The sequence below is a fragment of the Cnephaeus nilssonii genome, assembly GCF_951640355.1.
Source record: "Cnephaeus nilssonii genome assembly, chromosome: 7".
Lineage (NCBI taxonomy): Eukaryota > Metazoa > Chordata > Mammalia > Chiroptera > Vespertilionidae > Cnephaeus > Cnephaeus nilssonii.
In genome coordinates, this window is record NC_137078.1 from 85,503,880 (window position 1) to 85,525,689 (window position 21,810).

The following is a 21,810-nucleotide window of genomic DNA, read 5'->3' on the forward strand; positions in this document are numbered from 1 at the left end:
AGGGTTGAGGGGGAAGGGTGTGCACAGACACACATACACCCACGGAGCACATTACCCTTGTTTTGCAAACCCAGTAAGAAATGCTTTGCACTGCAAGTGCCCACAGAACCAGCAGGAATCGAGGTTATCTTAGCACAGAAGGAAGATACCGAGCAGAAGAGTCCAGCTCCCGGTTCTTAACTAAAGTAAACAATAAATATCACAGTCACTTAAATGATCAAGAATGCATTTCAATAACCACCACCACCCCAAACAGTCTGCAACATGCAAACTAAAAAATGTACAACCCAATCCTGAAAGATCAGTTAATTGCGAGTGCTTTGTTTCTACATTCTTCTCTTTAACAAAACATGGCAAGCTTATTTCACCAAAGAATGGCTTTAAACGCCTTGGGGGAAAGCTCTAAAAAACAAAACTTATGTCATACCAATATTTGTAATCTTATTTCTATTTTGAAACATTAATAATAACAGTGTTTTCCTTGGTTGTATAATAATTACTAGAAACATTAACCTGGTGGTTTTAAAAAATTTGTCAAGTTAAAACAAATGTTTTTAAATGGACACTTGCAATAAAAGATAAATCAGATGTGGTAATGCCTTCTTTTGTAAAAGCCATATATAAACAGCACATAAAGATGACAAGTCAAGCAGCAGTAGCCCATTCTTCAGCCAAAAAAGGAAAAAAATGAAGAAAGAACAACAAAAATTACCAAAAAGAAAAGCACCCCCTAGCCCCTGCCCCCCAAAGCCTCATAAATAACAGTTTGGGTACACTTTTGGTGGAAAACTCAGGCCAACTAGTGGTTTAAAAAAGGACATTAGAATCACAAACACTCAAGATGGGGATAAACTAACAACAGAGTAACCATGTGGCCAGCAAAAGATGGTTTAAAAACTCTGTATTTCCTCTCTAGCGTGCTGTTCTTTATCAGGCAATACATTTCTCTTCATTCTAACTTTTATCACTTGGCTACACCCTCCCCCACTTAAAAAAAAGTTTGTATGTTATTGGTCCCCAGCTAGAAATACATCCTTGTAGAGACCACTAGCTTCTCCATGAAATTTGAGTCATTTTCATGGTCCATTGCTATTCTCTGGCATATAAAGATTGCATCTGGATAAAGGAGCTTATTTAGGAAGATGTAGGCCTTAATTAAATCACCGTTGGTAAAACTGCTTATTATATGAAAATCACTCCATAATGCAGCCTTCACAAATGCCAGCAAATGGAATTTGCCAGTGATGTATCCTTCAAGCATAGTTTTTATAATTTCCTAAGTAGTGCTGTTATTAGATTATCCCCAGAATACGTGAATGTAAAAGCAAACAGCTTCAAAATCAGTGCCTGATGCAAAATTTAACTATTAGGTAATAGAAAATTTTGCCTTGATACTGCACTCACCAGCAAAGGACTCCACAGATCAAATGAGAGTTCTCAAACTTGAACAGAGCTATAGAAGTCAAAGTGATTGAGCAAATATTAAAGGTTATACTAAACATATCTAGGAGACCAGAAGCCTTTGGTTGGTCAATTTTATTTTATTATACTTAGGAGGGTTGAGGTGGCGAGATAAAGATGGAGAGCAAGGGGCTATAACCAGTGCGAAAACTCATTTAGTATGGAACACAAACATATTTGGCAGGGCTTCGCGGAAGTCCCAATTCCAAAAATGACAAAGCCATAATAAGCATTTAAGAAAAATATTATGGCCCCTATTTGATATCTAAAAAAATAACATGATCCCATAGAACTAAATACAACAGAAAACTATTAGATACTAACTAGCTGTGCCTTCTCTTCCTGAAAAATCCTGTAATAATGAAACGGCTTTCAACAAATTCCTAAAAGGAATGTGGTTTTGGAGAAACACTACAAAATTTTTCTATTACTCAGACCTCCACAAGGTATTTACTTTGAACCAGTAAATAGACCACTTCAAAATGTAGAGTGTTGGTTTTAAGTAATCACCTGGATAATACAATAGAAGCTAGAACTGTGAGGAGAGAATAAGAGATAAGGTTTATCCAAGGTGAAGTAAGAGATCAAGTGGAATACATTCTGTTAATTCCACCTTCCAGGAGCAAGCTCTCCTCACACCCACAGATCCACACCCACTCCACTCTTCACTCTTCAGTATGATCCAGAGTGGCAATTCTGGTGGGTTAATAACTACTAATTTGTAGAGTGCTTTTATGAAACAACATCTGAAAGACAGTCAGCATATTAAAAATGCTTCTAACAGATGTGACAATTACATGTATTATAGTAACTGATTAAGTTGGTTAGAAAAAGTTGTTTTAAAATACTTGGTATAAATAAGTCGAATGAGTTCCAAGCTGATTTAAAATATTCTGAGAACTGAACACATGTCAATAGGTTATCTCTTTTTTAGGAGTGAGCAAAAGGTAATTACTGGGCCACAGACAAGAGTAAAAATATGTAAAACAGGAGAACTTTTCTGGAAAGACTGGCTGACAGTATCTCTTGCAGATCCACTGAAGCAGAGGTTCCTTTTTCATTTTTCCTTTGTGTGTGTGTGTGTGTGTGTGTGTGTGTGTGTGTGTGTGTGTCTGTGTAGTAGGTCTGTCGATGTATAGCATCACTGGCTCCTATTTCCCTTAATGACTAGTATCAACCAGAATCAGATTTGCAACAAGATTTATTCATGATAAATTTACATATTAACAGAGCAAATAACGTGAGAAAAATATCAAAGAAATTGTTCCAAAAGAGAAGTTCTTAGCAGATTTCTTTAGGCTTACATATATTGTTGAACTGCTAAATGGATAAACAGTTATTCAACCGAGTATCAGAGCTCAAGAATCCTGGACCAGGAAACAGAAAGGAATGTAAGTTTAGGGGTTTGTTAGAAAGGACCTCCCAAAGCTCATTACAGATCAAGGAATCCTTCAGAACACAACCACGTCAATTTGGAAGCAAAGACACTTATGAAAGAATATAACTTCATTTTATTCTGACTTATTGGTAAATATTGCCTAATTAGGTTCTGAATGGAGGAATTCCTGTCAGAGAAATCTCTTTATTTTGAAAGAGAAACCCTTCTGAAATGTTCTCCTTGATACCCAACTGCTTACACCACTAAGGTGTACCAAAAGTTGAGACTGAAAATAATTTCACTTTCTTTACCATGCTTTTTAGATAATGTCTAAAACTTGGCTAAAGAGAAGGTGAATTTGGGAATTGTTTATTCCTTAGGGAAAAATGGAGGTAGACCCTTAAAAAACAAAAAAACAACTAAAAACACCAAAGGAGTTAGCTGGATTCATCACTGAATACGTTACAAACGCAATATGTTAACAAAGAACGAAAATTTGGAAAACGGACAAAGGCGGGCATGCTGTGGTGGTTACAGATGTTCTAGATTACCGTTCAGGTGTACTCTGCCAGATAAACAGAAACAAATACCTTGTCTTTTGTTTTCCATTTCTAATCATAAACAAGATAAAAAATACCTCTACAATGAATGAAGACAAGATTACAACTACAGCTCTTCAAAACAGTACAAGGGCAGGAAATGTAATTAATCAATTCTCTGGTTCTCCAGACCTATGTCAGAGGTCAGCAAACCACAGCCAGCAGGCCAAATCCAGCCCTCTCCTGGCTTCTGCATGGCTATGATCTAAGAATGGTTTTCTTTTTTTAAATGATGGGGAAAAATAGAATAATATTTAATGACACATAAAAATGATATGAAGTTCAAACTTCAGTGTCTATATAAATAAAGTCTGATTAGAACACATTCATTTGTTTACTTATTGTGTATGCTGCTTTCACTCTCTAATGGCAAAATTTTGACAAAGACTATGTGGCCTGTAAAGCCTAAAAATATTTATTATCTGGTGCTTTACAGAAAAGGTTTGCCAACCCCTGGTCTATGTGATGTATATAAAACTCTTGCTATCACAAGAGTTTGATACATTTCATGTTTTTATATCATGTAAAACATGAATGTATCAACTGCTCTCTGTAATGCATTTTTTTATAAATACAAATTGTCAAATAATGAGGTTCCTTTTTGATATCACAATCCAAGATGAATTTATACATACAGAAATGCACCCCAGTCTTGATAATACGTTCTATAGTGAAAATAGTTGATTATTACCTGTGGTAAAAGGATAAGAACTTTTAATTGAACCAAATTACAAGACATTTACTGGAGAGACTAACACCTACCACAGAGGTATACGTAGATTCTTTGAATAAACCAGGGGCCATACTACAGAATTAACAAGGGACAGTGGCTTCGGGGTTGTATATGGGTTTCTGGGCTACCTGCATGTACTGACTGGACATACGGTGAAGAATTTGGCACACATCTGTGTCCCAATATAAGAGAGTCTAAGTGAAAAGTTAGAGTTGATCCATTACCATTTGTGAGTAATCATTTAATTCTATTTAACAATTATCAGTTATTTGATATATATCTGAGATACAGAGGTGATAGACTGGCAAACAGAGATGAACAAACCAAGGCCTTCTCAGTTTTGAGAAGACAGGCACAAACTAAAAGATACGGATTAACAACATTTCAAAGTTTCAATTTATTTTTTCTGGTGGAGATCTAAATCAGAATGTTAAACAGACAGTAAGTTTTTATAATTTTATCAGATCACTTGGGGTGTTAATATAAACATTAGTCAGGCTGTCAGAGAAGCAAGCAACCTTAGAATGTTTCTTCAAAATATAATAGTGATACTATCTTGCCAACAGATTCTAGGCTACAAGAAGTTTCCAAAGTGATAAAACCATCCCACCCCCACTCTTTGATCTAAAAAAAATAAATAAATCCCAGGTGTCTGTGTTATCTATGAAGAAGCTGGGATTTATAGGAATTTCAAAATGTTCTTTTATAGAGGATAAGTCAATGGGTATGGACATAAAGCTACATAAACCTTAGGGAAGCAACCTACGGGCAATAGAGCCAGAAGAGAAAGAGCTGATAAAACAAGGAAAGCTAAAAAAGAAAGGAAGAAAGCAGAGGAGGAAGACTGGGTCAGATCTGGATATAAGATGGTAAATTATCTGAGGTCAATAACTGTGACTAATTCCAACATGAGAGTTACTTTTAACTATATAAAGAGCTTACAATGTGGAAGACAGAATGAATTAGATGTCCAAAGATGCAATGTGCTATATTTTAGGAGATATTTAAACACAGGCTAGGAGACCACCTGGTCTCTAAATCTCTAAATGATACTGTACTATAGAGTCAAGCATTGTAGGGGAGAGGAGTTGGATATTAAAATTCTGATAATCCTGCAATTCATTACCTTAGTGGGCCATGAATAAATGAATGGACAGCAGTAACCATGTTTTTCCTTGATGTTTATCCTCTGCATTTTGTTGAGATAGGATCCTACACACATGAAAGACTCTTTTTAAGAGACAGTAGAGGAGAAAATGAGACTAAACTGCATCCTTTATTGATTTTGGGGGACCCACAAAGATAGTTGGGACTCTATGCTTCCCTTAGCTCCTTTAATCTCTAAATGTTAGATTTATTCTATTATTTACCCCAAACAGAATTCTGACTATGATAAAGGGGAGGGTGGCGTCTAGGATATCAGTCACAAAAGATGAGAAAAGCACTCCTAAATCTGTCATTTATACATTTAGTTAGGCTATTATTAAAGTTGTTTAGCTTTCAATCTGTATTTCCTATCTATGGACGCAATAAATTATTTTCTCTTCTTCTTGTCTTTCAAGTTCTAGTATGATAGGAATTTCATTTAGGAAATGAAATACTCCATGAATTTGTAATTGTTGGTCACAGCCACATCTCTTCCTCTTCCAGCCTAACTTTATATGGCTTCTTCACTCTAACAACCATACCTTCTTAACCATTTCAGGTGCCCACTCCTAAGTCCACACCAATGTGTTTCTTTTTGCATCATGTTCTGTTGCAGTACAAAGGAGATCCTAAGGTGTGAGGGGTAACAGGAGCAGAAGTGAGAGCAGACTTACTGATACCATCCACTACAGTGTAGAGGAAGACTGGGATTTCGTCATTTCTATGAAGAAGAATAAAAAGGAAAGAAACTCTGTGGAGAAGTTCTGTATAGCTTTACTATAGTATCAATACCCTTGGCAAACACAAGCAACAGTGAAAAGCATTTTATATTATTTTTGAATTTTAGGACTTCCTTTTGAAAGGAAAGGGTAAAACCCAACTATAAATTTTGATTAGTAATGCCTTCTAAAAAAATAACCGAGACTCTAATGCCTATATGCTTATTACAGAAGTGACTCAGGAATATAGGAGAAAGTGAATTGGCTGATATTCACAGAAATTTCAGAGTAAAATTTATAATGATATTTAATAGGAAGACATGTAGTAGGATGTAGGATGATCTGTAAATCTAATCCACAGATAACTGCAGTCTAATGTTAGTCAACAGAGTCATCTTCTCCCTTCAAAACTTTTACCAAAAATGTAAACAAGTAGTAAAATTCACCCATGCAAATTGAATCTTCTTCATATTAGCATAAGAAAATGGCTAAAAGATAGGTCCAAAATATTGATGCTGGCTTTATTCACAAGTATGGCCCACTCTAAGTATGTCATAAGGATAAATGAATTGTTTAAGAGTTGAATGAATTTGGAAAGACATTTTAACTTTAGTCGTTTTAAGTGCTTCTTCAAATACCAATAGGGAGTAGATGGAAATAAACACAGCTATTTAATTTCTTACTTTCATGTGTTTGTTTTTTAGTTTCCATCTTCCCAGTCCCCAAAAGAGCAGGAATTGAACAATAACCAGAGCTTCTGGTACCTGGAACATGTTACAGATTCATTCTCATGAGGTAGGTTTGTCTCTACACTACGAGGTGGAAATCTGGGCACCACATAAGTAAGTGAACCTCTCAGTTATTCTAGAAATAAATAACAAAACCAAGGCAAACACTCAAGACTTTTTACTGGTCTGTATTAATAACTTTAGTCCAAATTATTTTTTATTTATCAACCTGCCATTAAGAAATTGAACCAGCCAGGCTGGTGTGGCTCAGTGGTTGAGTGTCAACCTATGAACCAGGAGGTCACAGTTTGATTCCCAGTCAGGGCATGTGCCGGGGTTGTGGGCTCAATCCCCAGTAGGGGGCGTAAGAGGCAGCCAACCAATGATTCTCTCTCATCATTGATGTTTCTATCTCTCTAACCCTCTCGTTTCCTCTCTGAAATAAATAAATATATATACTAGTAAAAAGAAACAGAATCAGGGTAAAACCAATACAGTTATTTGGATCTGTCTCTGGTATTGAGAATGGAATGAGGTATGAGACGGAAACCAAAACTATTTACAGCTTTAGGTTACCAATATCAGCAGCATTGATTTTAGATAATACAAAGCCGTAATGTCCAATGTGTTTCCTCTGATAATTGTGTTGGGTATAATTTTTGAGCCAACTTGGTCCAATACAAATAAAGCTTTGGCCCTTCTCCTCCATCAGTAAGGATCTGTGAGGGCTCCTACTGCACTTGATAAAACTGAAAAGTATTACTGGATTACACTAGACTTTTAATGAATTTGGAATAACTCTAATACAAAGAGGAAAAAATTCAAGTTGAAGTTTACAATAATAATAAAAAGCTGTGTATAGGAATGAAAACTAGAACTATAATCTGAACAGTTATATAAGTATCAATAAAATTCTAAGATTATTTCCTTTCTAGTTCCTTGAAAAAATAATTTAAACCAATGCTATAGTTTTATTTATTTTATAAGGAAAGCTCTTATACCTCTATTTCACAGATAAAGGGGAGTATTTATGATGATCACCTTCGAAGTTAGAGAATAGCTTTGCAATATTTCAGGTTGACTTGACGTTTCTTTTTATGAATGAATCAATAAATATGCTTAATTATAAAATATTTGTTGTAAACAGACATAGCCTCTGACATGAAAGATACACACTCATACCAGATTTTTAAATTTAACCTGCTCCTTGCTTCTTTTTCCTTTGTTTTATTTGGTGTTTTTTTTTGTTTGTTTGTTTTTTTTTGGAAAGCCTATAATGACAGAGTAGCTGTTTTCAGGAATACCAGAAAATTACATCTGCATGTCGATGCAATATGCATGTAGTGATGAATGCTTAAGGACAAAAGATTCTTGGTTTTACTGTTTTTTTTGTGTTTTGTTTTTGCTCTAAGAAGCCATCATCTTAAAAACAGAGTCTTGTTTAGCGGTTTCACCACCTGAAAAGCATTAAAGAGTAAAAAGAAGTGCAATAATCTCATTTTGATGACTCTATGAACTCAGACTTACAAACAAATATTTGAGACAACATTAACCAAATCACCCATATTGGTACATTCAAGTGCTATAAAAAGCAAGCTACATGCAAGACTTCATTAGTAAAGGTAGAAAGTAACAGGTTAGACATCCGAGTTATGTTGTGAAGAGAGAGCACACTCATATTTACTTCAGGAAAGACTTAAAAACCAACATGCAAACAGAAGACACACTTGTCCCGAAAGAATTTTATAGCTCACAAGGTCATCAATTCAAAACAATTGATTTCAACATAAATGTAAGAACAAACGTGTTTAAAGTGTGCTGAGAAAACAAAATATATCAATATATATTTCAAGCTTACCACATGACTAAGTTATGCTTCCAGCAATATAATTACTTAAGTCATAAAGACGAACACAGTATTTTAATTCAGAAGACTATGTTTATGTACAGATCTTGAATAAATCTGTATTCCAGGACTTCTAAAGATGGGTGGAGTAGTGTGGGAAATTCAGTCCTGGCTGGAGGCTAAGGGATACCAGCACCATTTTCCTTAAACCATCAACATTTTATTTGTGAAAAGATGGCATTTAACCTTTGCAGAACTCTTCTCTACACCAGACAGGATGAAGTTGTTCGTCCCTGTACATCTCAGAAATAATACACATTAGGAAGGCCACAGAAGTCAAAAACCCTTTTCAAAAAGGGCCTTTGTATATACTGGTTTGATATACCAAGAAAAGGAGTGGTTTTGGATTCATAGATTAAAATGTGTCATTTTAAGGCTTTTGAAAGGTTAGCAAGTTGAATTTTTTCTTAAAACTACAGAACCTGTGCCACACAAATTACTATGGAAGATTAGGAAAATATTCCATTGAATGTTTCTACAGAGTATCTTGCTTTGTGTGAAACACTGGAGAGGAGGACATAGCAACAATAAATAATAAAAACATGCAGGATAAAGGAGCAAAAGCTTTTGGAGAAAGTACCAACCTGCCATATACTTAAATCTGATAGGTCTAAACTTGTTCACTTCAGTGAAGAAAGCTGACTTGGGCAATCCATTCCTACTCCTTTGTACCCATAATGCATATTCTACAAAGAGTAACATTTTATCGACAGAAAAATGATCACAAGAGCTATCAAGGACAGCGAGCTATCAAGATCAGAGGGCATCATACAGTAGAAGCCAAAAGTTCAACAGTTTCAGTCTTGACATTTCAGATGAGCACCCTGTTTTCCAATCACAGAAAGACCAACCACCAAACAGCCAATGCAAGAACCACGAGAAAAGACATCATGAAAGGAATACGAGGAGATGGAAAAGTATTAGAGTAGAGGTGGCACTTTTTGAAAGACTTGTGATCCTCAGGGATTGGAATAGAAACCTTGGGAAGAACTTCTTCATTTTCTTGCTGGGGCAAAGCTCTTTCAGTAGATCTCTCTTGCCTTTTAATTTTCTCTTCATCCTGTACTAACAGAGCACGTTCCTGTGTCTGCTTTCACGGTAGAAGATCAAGAAAGACAGAGAAAGATGAACAAAATGACAGATGGAAAATGCTTAAAAATGATACTTGGGGATGTGCAAAGGGTTTGGGAAGATCTTTTGGACACTCTGTTTTACTTTGGCAACTTATTCTGGCAAAGTTTTTAGAACACAATACTCAAAGATAACTTTTTTGAATGAACACTAGAAGTCCTGACAATTCAAGGAATCACTGGACTTCCTTATAGCACTTATTCCTCCTTTGAGGATATTCACATAAGAATTTTGGGTCACTTTTCATTGTTTTGGTGCTGTCAATTTTTCTTAGATCAATTGGGCAAAACCAATAATGAAGCATTCTTCTTGCCATCAGAAAAGTTACCTTTATTACAAATAGAATGGCAGAATATAAAGTTATCCTCATATTTCTTCATATAGATTTTAAAAACGAACAGTTCATCCAATATGGCAATTAGCTTTTGCTCAAGGGAATAAAAACCTTAATCCTATATATTTTAAAGATTGCAAAGAAAAAAGTATGAAATTTTATATGTGTCTCCAAGGTCTACCAAAAAACAAAAAACACCAAAAACCAAAACCCCACAAATCTTAACAATTATAAACTACCTTCCCCTCTCTCTTAAAATTATGATTAAAAATAAATAATGACCACCATGAAGGTTTATACATCACATTAGGCAAATACTTTTGATACTTTTAAGGAAAGTTATTTTTTTACAATTGTCCAATTGTTAAGTTTTTCTCAATTCCATGCCCCGCCCCCCCGCCCAAATTTCTGTACTCTGCCATCCAGTCAAGATAGATGTTATCTATGAAAGGAAAAACTTGGCTCTAAGTTCTCTCAGTTGAGCCAGCCTTCTCGGATCAGTTTGGAAGGTCGACACTGGTTCTTTGCACACCCCTAAGTGATATGTATCAGGGAGAAAGTAGCTGGGGGACTGGTCAGCAAAAAAAAAAAAAAAAGGAAAAGAAAGGATGCAAAATTATAATAATGATTTTTAACAGAAAACAAAGGGAGAAGAAAGACAACATAAAAAGAATAGGGTACAATTAAATTAATTTTCTCTCTGAATACATATTTACATCTGCATGCAGCTTTTCAACCAGCCATGCGCCAACATAAGCAATTTGAAAGCTGCAAAAGCTGCAGCAGTGGTAGTGTTATGTGTTAGGTCAAAAGGTGGTGGGTGTGAATTTACTAGTATAGCCAAAAGAAAAAAAAATTACTCAGCAGCTGCTGTTCAGTTCTGGGGCATTATCTGCTTAGTGCCATGACAAGAGCAAATTGTGATTGAGAAGCACAAGTAACAGCAGCTTTACCTCTGGCCCACCAACCTTTCTTTCCGAGGGAAGGATAGAGGTTTTCTTCACCTGGTCATACACAAATTATAAAGATTCAGTTGCTTTGCAATGCAACAACAATGCTGTCAAAGGTGGAAGAGGTACCCCCAGATAACAGAAATAATATCCTAATTATTAAAGAAAAAGTAAGATATGCCAGAAAGTGGAGTTATCCTATACAAAAGGTTATCACAATACAGTTCTTATTTATTCCATTATTCATTTGGAGGGGTAAGATACACAAACATAGAGCTAAAGTTTCACAAGTATCCCCAATTATGTAATTTAATTTATAAAGAGTCACTTCTTTAAAGTCCACAGAATGACATAGCCATTCCCCAAACCAGTCCTGAGATGGTTTCTGAAGGGTTTCTATTAAGATATAAGATATTTTCTGGAAATGGAGACTGATTCAAATTTACCAAACCTCATCCAAGAGAATACGGTTTACTTTTCCCAAAGTAGTTGAGCATCTTTTATTATTTGCACAAAGTAAAAAAGAAAACTTCTAGGAAATATGCAGTTACCAGGCAAGATAGAAAAGCATTTTGTCCACGAGAAAAAAAAGTCAGTTCAGGGGACATTTGCTAGATTTAGAATACAAAACTATGTCCATGTACATCAGGGCATGGAGGCCGAGAAGATAGTGAATAGGTACAACTGCATCCTACATCCCTGGTAACTCTACTTAGCTGCCCATCTTCAGGATTTCTCCACCCTTACTCAGTGAAACTGGTTTGACTCCATTTAGAAAATCATTAGCCAATTTTAGTCACATTTTGAAAAATATAGAAAGTACCCTTTGTAAACCAATTTTTACTATCTTCTCCAGTTCCAGAAACTAAATAAGTTGGATAGTTTATCCTAAATTCTGAATATAAAAGCAATTTTTAAAAATTATTAAGATATCACTTTACCTTTCTTAACTAGAATTGCTATTGCTTTGGGAGAAGGGGTGGAAACAAGCGTATAATTTAAAAATCATTACAGTCACTCAGCAAGTCATTGTGACTATTTATATAAATATTTAGCCCAACAGGCTAAAGACTAAGTAAAGAATTTTTGAATATATGCTCAAGGTAACTTTTAGACATTTTCATTACACAGATTCATTTATTTGGGTGTAGAATTTCTACAATAGGAATGACAACAATAACAGAAAAAGAATAGCTCCTGGAAAGTATCTCTGGTTCCTCTAATTATGACTATGTTATAAAGCAGTGTATTAAAAGTTTGATGTTTCTCATAAAAATAAAATAAATCATCAACAGTTTTTCTAAAATTGAAATATAATCATTTTATACTTGGTATTCTGCATTCGCTGGCTTAGGGGCCTCCTAGGTTTATTATATAATTGTAGTCAACCATTCCAGATATTTCTAAGTTATTCAAATGTTCAAATAAAGTTTTTTAAAAATGCTTATTCCTTTCTAATTTTGACCTTACTAAATTTAGTGTACTCTCTGGTCCTTGAAGGCACAGTTTGAACATAAAGTTCCATTGGCTTATGGTCAATTTGTAAACACACATGCAGCTACAGAGAGAGTTCTCAGACCCTAATCATCTACTGGTAGCTCTAAGTGGCTCCCTTAATTAGACTGGGTAGTCCAAATTACTTAAAAATTAACAAGTGTTTGATTATGAATGACTTAAAGCTGCAATAAACTAGTGAGATACCAAAGCTAAACTTCAGCTCTAAACTTTCTCTCAGATACAGAGTATGAATATAAAAAACACTTATTTCACTAATTCTCATCATTGGTCACGTGAATAAAGTACTCACTCCTTCTCCGGTCGGGATTTGGCCATTGATGTTAAGTGTTCGGAACGGGGAGTGAGTGGATAAGCGTTTATCCCACTCACTAGGCCGTGGTTCAGGTACAGATTCCATGAAGTTCTTTTTCAGTTCACTGATGCTGGCATGATGTTTTTTAATCTCTTCTTGACTTTTGTCTAAATCCTATAGTTGGAAGGGCAAAGATGCAAAACAATAAATACTCAGAGAAAAAAAAACCCACACACACCAAGGGAAGCCCATCACAGCTTCTGAGCACTGGTAGAAAACACACCACATCCAGGGATAGATATAACTAACCCATAAATTGCATTCAAATTGTAAATATACAACATGGTATAACTGCTTGCCTTTTTTTTTCTCCAACAATGTGCTTTTCTTGGAAGCAGTGAAGCATCAAAACCCCATAGCTCTTAGCAGTTATGTAACCCATTAGGAGCTCACTCAATTTTACAACGCTCTTCCCATTATGACACAGTGCTAGATCTCCAACTCCTCATCCCAAGAAGGTAACCCCACAACTCAATTAGCCTCAGCTTGATATAAACTGATTTAGGCTCAGCTCAGGCAGGATGGAGATAGCAATAGACAAGGAGAAACTGTTAAGTGAAGGACACGGTGAAAGATTCAGTTTCCATCACTGGCTGCCTTGCATTGGTGAGTTGCAACTTTCAATATTCTCTACTTCTACCTAGAGGTAGTTTTGCTTCCCTATTATTTAGTGGCTGTTGTTGGTTTTTAGTTAACAGGAATAGTCCTTTCTAGATATAAGAATTTATTACTATTATATAAATGTTGATTCTCTATGTTATACACCTGAAACTAATATAATACTGTATGTCAACTATAATTAAAAGAAGAAGAAGAAAAAAAGACTATCCCTCTGTGAGAAAGTGATTGGCTCCAAGATTAAAAAAAAAAAAGTTACTGAAATTCCAGGCTCCAGCCTCCAGAGCAGGTTGTTACTATCTCTGAATATTTACTTAGGGGTATATGTCATATAATGGTTTTTTTTCTTTGCCAATACTATTCATACAAACTAAAAGGCTTATGCTTTCCAGCCTCTGACAGCTTCACTTCATCCCTTAGTTAGTACAATTAAAAATAGGGGCCTTCTTATAGTAAACGTCAATGAATTGGGAGTGATTTAACAAGAGTTCATAAAATAATTTATATACCTCCTTGATGATTTAAAATACCTCAACTGTTCCAGTAGATGCGTATACTGGACAACTAAGGGTAGGCACTTAAAAGGCATATTCTAGTGAGAAATGATCAAAACGAAGGTTAGCAAAGCTTGTAATAATGAGAAATACTTAGGTTTATGTAACAGGAGGTACATAACAACTTTCAAAAGGGAGATTTGGCCAGAAATAACCTGAGAAATACAACTGGAATACAAAAACTCAGATGTTCTTTGTCCAAATTACTTCTCTGAAAAAAACCAAAAGATTTATACTTGAGATCAAAATATGTGGTAGCCCGTCACTTGATGACTGCTAAAAATTCTGTTTGTTATATATCAAGGCAGCTCTGTATCCAAGAAAAGCATAACACTAAATATATCTCCTAATATGCTATGTGAATTTTGGGATTTGTCTTTTTTTTTTTCTTTCTTTTTGACTCTTGTGGGGAACAGCCTCATTTGGAAAAAAATTGGAACTCACTGAAATAAAAATTTGTTTTAAAAGTTTTTTCTGCAGCAATTTAGGCTTCAACTAAATTAGATATTTTTCAAAAGCAATGTCAAAGGGAAAATAACAAAAATAGCATAGAAAAAAAGAATCAGTAAGGCACATGACACAATTTTGATTCTGGAGATATTCATTCAGAAAATTCATTTAGTAGTCTATGCTTTCTATTTTTGCAAGAATGAACCATGTATATTTGATTTGCGGTCATTCAAAGAGAAAACTAACCCCAAAAGGGCAATCCTGTAGCTCCCCTATAAGAGTACCTCTTGCTTTCTGGGATGAAGTGTAAGTATAGCTCATGAACATGGGCTTCACCATGGGGAAACAACAGTTTGCACTTTTGTTCTATGTGAAAGCAAGAAAAACATGTTTACTAGCTAAAGAAAAGGCATGAACAAGCTCAGTCAAAGACTCTGTAGTAGGCTGAGCATCTGAGACCCACCAGGCATGTAAGGACCTGTGACCCAGCTCCCGACTGGAAATTAAATCTGCTTGGGCCAATAATAACTTAACATTTTGGGGAGAGTTAAAAGAATGAATGGAGCAAAATATAAATGAGCAAGAGATGCTAAGGTAAAACCATGACTCTCTAGGTTGACCTTTTAACACGTGAGTTTGTTACTCTTCTTGCTAGCTTTTCTCTGGCTTGGAACCTGAGAAAACAAATGTTTCAATAACATCAGTAGCTTCTGAGGGAGCTTTCTCCATCCTTCTTAGCTGGCTCTGTTGAAAACCTGTGGGGGCACAGAGTAAAATTAAGAGCTCAAAGGGACCTGTTCCAAATAGAATTTGTCATAGACACTTGCTACAGGTTCCCTCTGGGAGATGGAGGAGGAGGAGGAGGCGGTACATCTAAAAATTAACCCGACCTTATTTGTGCCAGAACATAGCATTAGTGGGGGTGGGGTAGGAGTAGAGGGAGGAGGGACGCTTAAAAAAAAACACCACCAAACTGCTAGAGTGACAGATAACTTGAGAGAATTTCCTTAGAAGAAAAAAAAAACATCCAAACTTTTACAATAACTAGAGAGTGATGGTTAGCCAAATTACTTTGGCCGTTTTCAGGTTAGACACTTTTTGATGCCTCTCATATTTTAATTTTAGCAGCAATCAAACCAAACATTTCATTAAATATAAAATATTCTCAAAAGGTAGTTAGTAGTTTTAATTTTCAAACACACACTTATTAGAAATCCCCTCTCATGGCTGTCAATGAAATGCTGGGGGAAACACACCACACACGGGGACTTTATGAGTCTCAGAAGCCATAACACACCTCATGAAACAAATGACAAATATATGATTGGTACTGCAGGTTCCAGTTAAGAGGAAGCCAAGAAATTGGCATGTTTGGAATTAGGAGACGTTACATTGCTGAGTTCAAGGAGATCAACTGATATCAGTTATTTTTCCTAATCTCAGAAGAGGAACCATTCAGGTCTAGTTTCAGTTATGGGCTAAAGCAAAGAGATCTAGTTGCCATGCTTGAAATATCCTAGGGTCTAGCCTTGGAAAACCTCATGCTACATGAGGTAAATGTATGTAGAGCACTTGATATTGTGCCCACTACATAGTACATGATTAATGAATTCAGGCCGGCCATAACTTGTGTTACTTTCATCAAAGTACCTTATACGTAGCAGGCACTCAAAATTTATGTTTTGACAAAGAATAAGGTGAGCTTAAGTAATTATTAGAGACTATTACATTAAATCAGTGATCTATCCTAAAAAGTTTCTTTAATCTTCCAGATTAATTATTGACCACATTTAATATATGTTCATCTTTCAGGTCTCAGCTAAAATGTTCTCTTCAGAGAGAGAACGTTCCTATCCATCTTATTCACAGTAGATCCCTTTGATTAGCACAGATATGGTTTATTTCCTTCATCGCTTTTATAACAACTTGTAATCATTTTATTACTATTTGTTTACTTATTTTTTCTCTGCTCTCCACTTCCTCACACTGTAAGCTTTCTGAAGGCTGAAACCATGTTCATCATCTTCCTGTATATTTATATTTCCTTTATAGCTAAGTTAAATCCCTGATATCAGAGTTGGTGGTTGTTTCTTTTGGCTCTGTTTAGAGTGGAGTTGTAAAATAATTCGGTCATCAACTTTTATATGAGTTTTTCGATGTGTAAACTAACATAGCCTCAGTTTTTTCTCCACACAGAATAATTCATTTCCTTATTTTTTGCTCAGAGTTCCCCGAATCTTCTAATTAACTTTGTATCCCTATCCAATATGGAGCCCAAAACTAGATGAAGTATGCAACACAACTCTGATAAAATTCTCACCAATGTTGACTGTAATGGGAAAATGACCTTACAATTGCTACAGTCGACGGTATGTTGCTATTTCTTAGTAGGGGGGAAAAGTAGTGTAATGGAGTTAAACAGGCCCTACCTCAAACCCTACCTTTACCAATTTACCAGTTCTGTGACCATAGGGAAATTACTTAATTTATCTAAGCCTCAATGTTCTCATCTTTAAAATAATAATCTCATGCCCACATAACTGTTTTTATGATTAAACCATCTTAGGTCATACTAACTACTCATTAAATGCTAGGCTCCCTTCTTTCCTTTCTGTGTCTTACTTTTCTTCCCCTCTGACTGTCCTTCCATCATTTTCTGGTATCTCCAAAATTTGAAGCCTGTTTTAAATTGTGGTCATTTCTCTTGCTTTTCCAAACTCAGTTCAGAAGATTAAAAAAATTGATGCTTGGGACATGTAGTAGTTTATACTCTTAGAAAATTCAATGAATTTTTTTTAAACAGAGATGCAGAATTTTCTAAAAGTGGATAAAACAATGGAACCACAAGAGGCAAAGGTAGTCCCAATCATATATTTTTTAGATAAGTATGAGAGATGGAAACTAAAAAGAATCAAGTGAGATGGTTACATATCTTCGTGTTTACCAACATGCAAAAGCATTTTAAACCTAAAGTTCTCCCATGCAATGGCATGCAAAACCAAACGCAGCACAGAAAGAAGAAAGGGGCATCAGCAAAGAATGCAGAAGGTTACAGGCAACCAAATGAAATAAGCTTCAAGTTCATACAAACCTCCAACATTAAATTGCTATGTCTGATATAAATGTTTTCACCATCTAGTCTCTCTCTCTTTTTCTGTGAAAATGAAAGAGGGGAAAAACAGAAAAGCATAAAAAATTAAAATATTGTTCTTGCGGGGAAAAACTGCAAATTGGCAAACCAAAAATTGTTTAAAATTAAATGTCCACAGCGCAGCAAAGCCAACATGAAATGGTCACAGAACAACAAGGACACACAGAGAACACCATTACCACTGGGAAATGGATGACCTTGCTCATGAACGATGGAAGAACGTGATGATGTTATTTAAACAGACAGTGCTCCTGGCTTCATTGGCTTCTTATATTATAAGTTGTTTTATGTTCATTTTTGAAATTGAGCTGTTTGAGGGGTTATCTTAACACATGATTTTAAGAAGCTTTAAAACTCCATGTTCCTTCCTGTATATCTGGAGTAGATAAATACTTTAAAACATTATTTAGCCCTAGCCTATTTGGCTCAGTGGATAGTGCGTCGGCCTGCAGATTTAAGGGTCCCAGGTTTGATTCCAGCCAAAGGCACATGCCCGGGTTGCGGGTTTGACCCTCAATAGGGGGCGTGCAGGAGGCAGCCGATCAATGATTCTCTCTCATCATTGATGTTCCTATCTCTCTCTCCTTCTCCCTTCCTCTCTGAAATCAATAAAGAAATATATTTTAAAAAACATTATTTAGTTTTTTGACATATTTCACACATAGTCATAATGCAGTATGAACATCTCTAATACTTTTCATAAGAAAGATCTATGGGCCTTTTATATATGATCATTCAAAATTATATTCAGTAGAAACTGATTCATCTCACTCTATAATTGGGAAGAAAGAGGCACAGAGCAGTCAAACCCAGTTATTAACAGTACTGGGAAATGCTATGATGGTTTCCATAATAAATATGTATAAAATATTGTCAATGATTTCGAGAATATGGTGCCACTGTGAAATATTTTTTATAAAGTTTAATAAAGGATAGGTTTGGCCTTTACTAATTATTTTACTGTGTTTCAAAAGATATTTTTCTACTGGAAAGTTTATTTTAATGAAATTTTTCAATTATAGTATAGGATTATAATGTCTTTTATATCATGTGTGTGCATATATGCATATATATATATGTATATATATATATACATCTATCTCTACTTGAAAGTAATTCCTGATTAAGAGAAATCAATGAAAAGAATGGATCACTGTCTTTTTAATGCACTGTGAAAGTCAGCATGGGTGATGCTAATGCAGTTTTGTGAAAGTGAAAATGGCTAACCTTCCTCATTCTTATCAGATCTTCAGTTTTTTCTGCAAGCTTCTGTTTTGCCATTATTAAAAAAAGAAAGAAAAACGATAAAATATTGGCTCATTAAAGTTAGTTGGAACCTTAATTTAATTTAATTTTTTTAAGGAGAGGGGAGTTGGGGAGAAATAAAAATTGAGGAGGGAGGGGAAAGGAACAAGTGGCCTACTGGCACAAACCTGTGTTTGGTCACCATTTGAGGTGGGTACTGTGACCTCGATGTGGGCTTTTTCCCCCTACATTTAAGAAATAAAGTGGTTAAAAACATTTTAGGTTAGTTGGTTCCTATGAATAGCATTGTTTTCAAAAAAGCCGCATCTGTAAGCTGGTTGTAAAATAAGCTGATATGTAATCATCATGATGAAGCCTTTAGGGGGGGAGGGGGAAGGTCATTACTCTCAAGGGCAATCTGTTAGTTCATCGCATTTCCAAGGCTGAAGAGGTAATATGGACAGCCAAGTGACCAAAAAAGAAAATTAAGGTAATTATTCTACTGATGAACACTTTATACTTATTTATAAAAAAGTACATATTAAAAATAATTAGGCTTAAAAAAGCCATATGTTTTTGTTTTGCTTTTTAATGATCTAGAGGTACCTTAAATAACATTTAAAAACAAATTTACAAATGAAGATATCAATGTATGACATACATGATAGTTAGAAACAAAAAGAAAATCTTTGCAGTTAAAGCACACATATAACACCAAACAGGTAAATATAAAACATTTTGTTAGTTGACCAATATATTTAAGGAGGCAGTTTCACTCCCGAGTTTATTAGACAACAAAACATCAACATAAACTTAATCCAAACTGTTACTGATGCATGCAATTATAACTAAGGCTGATTTATAAATGAGCACACACAGGGCTCAGCTGCAGTATTCAACATTCTGTAATCACCTCTCCAGGCAGTGGGAGCCCATCTGTTTGTTGAATGGGTAAGATTCATCCTTAAAACTAGGAAGAGAATAACTAAGGCCTCCTGCCTAGCTTTGAAATACCTTTAGTAATAGTCATTTCATATACCCCAAATGGAGTAAGTATATATAAATAAACAAACACTAGACAGACTATTAAGAGAAAGCATAATAAAGTGAGCAATGCCTAATGCACTGGATATCTCAAAATTAGAAAACTGTTTTTATTAAGGGTTAACTCAGTCACTTTGCATCATTAAGTTCTTTAAAGAACCAAATCGATCAGAGTTTATTTTTAATCCCACTTGGCAGCATAACTTCAGAGTACAATGTCATTGTGCTATTTTCTCTAGGACTGACTGTGAAGAACATAAGATAACACCAAACCTTGTGACTCTGTCAAATCAGAAACACATCCATAATAGCACTTTTAACTACCAAGGGTAATTAACAATTTGGGTCAGTTCTATTCTGAATCCCAGTATACTGGCTATGTGGCCATTAGCAAGTTATTTCACCTCTCTGAGTTTAAGTTTTTTATTGACAAAGTGGAAATGATATTTTCATAGACTTGTGAATGCCTAGCAAATGGCAGTTTTTAATTATTTTGTAAAGCTTAAATTACTTGTGTAAATGAATAATGATATTTTTGCTTTGGGTTCCTAGCAATCCAACAGCATAAATTGAGAGCCTCTACTTCAGTCTAAGAATGGAAGCCAAGTAGCAGCAGTAGTTCTGTGTATGCCCCTACAGAGGACCTTAAAAGACAAGATGTACACACCTGCAAAACAGGTCTTGTCAAATGACTCAAGATGCCAAAGAGCTCTCTCTATCTGGCACCAAATTAGTGTTAGCTAGTGAAATTTACACAGCTACAAGACTACTTTATTACTGTTATTGCTTTATATAAAAAATATGGCTCAAGTAAAAAAATATGACTCAAGGAAATTCCATAGTTATTTTCTAACTGCTGCAAATAAAATCAACTCAGAGTCACCCTCAATTCTGTACTATATTATAGTAATAGGAGGTTATCACAGGTAGTTTTCAGTCTGATCTCAACACAAATATCTCAAAACAATATCATACAGAATTAATTGGCAAGAAGACCCCCTTGAGGCACTTAAATGGGGACCATATACCAGAAAGCGATCTCTCCACTCTGCTGAGGTCCCACGAGCAAAGGGAACCCTTCTTGAAGATACTTGTGTCTGCTTATAGGCAAAGGAATCTTTGTCATTCAAAAAGATTCCCTTGTCAACTCCAGCAATCCAACACTTTCCAGTTAGCATAACAGTCAGAAGTGCCAGGTAAGACATCCTAACTTTAAACTGGGTAGTCTAACATGAAAAAGGCACTGTTGACATTGAACTGGATGGCTGATGTCATGCACATTTGGCTGGTACAAAAACGCAAACACCCATCAGTCAATCAAATGTTTTTTGTTTTCTCTGTGGACTCAAGTTGGACTCAAAGGACAGTAAAAACTGCATGTGGTATTGGACAGTTTCTTTTTAATACCATCAACCCAGAGCCAACTTGCCCTCTGCTCTACAGATAAACTAGATGTTGAACTGACTCCAAAAGAACAGAATTAATCCATCTGCCAAAGTGAGAGCACTTACTCAGGTCTTATATGGCTTTAAATTTCTAAACAGACATATAAAGACATCATTTTTCTTATAAAGACTGAGTCTATTAATTTCTGTTGTCAAAAGAGAGACTTGTATTTACTTCAATAAATCTGAACTAGTACCTCAACTCCATCACCACTTATCAACACATAAAAGATCAGTCCTGTTACTGTTACTCCTGGAAAATCTGCTAATTAAATTGGTAATTTTTCAATACCGTTTGGTGACTAAGGGTACAATCAATTCAGAACTATAAGTAAGTCAGTAGCATAA

General features: G+C 35.4%; 1 protein-coding gene across 13 annotated transcripts in view; it reads right to left on the reverse strand.

Moving 5' to 3' along the window:
- EPB41 (erythrocyte membrane protein band 4.1) overlaps positions 1-21,810 on the reverse strand; it is a 162,525-nt gene that overhangs the window by 26,451 nt on the left and 114,264 nt on the right. For 4 of the 13 annotated variants that reach the window (XM_079776692.1, XM_079776694.1, XM_079776683.1 and 1 more), the window contains exons 13-15: positions 17,669-17,731; positions 12,893-13,069; positions 11,089-11,139 (exon numbers count right to left, since the gene is read on the reverse strand). In XM_079776692.1, the coding sequence (XP_079632818.1) occupies positions 11,089-11,139; positions 12,893-13,069; positions 17,669-17,731 (291 nt within the window). Of the gene's footprint in view, positions 1-9,649; positions 9,758-10,518; positions 10,707-11,088; positions 11,140-12,892; positions 13,070-17,668; positions 17,732-18,955; positions 18,998-19,161; positions 19,219-21,810 lie in introns of those variants that run through there. The other 9 variants (XM_079776693.1, XM_079776688.1, XM_079776695.1 and 6 more) reach the window with 7 other exon arrangements.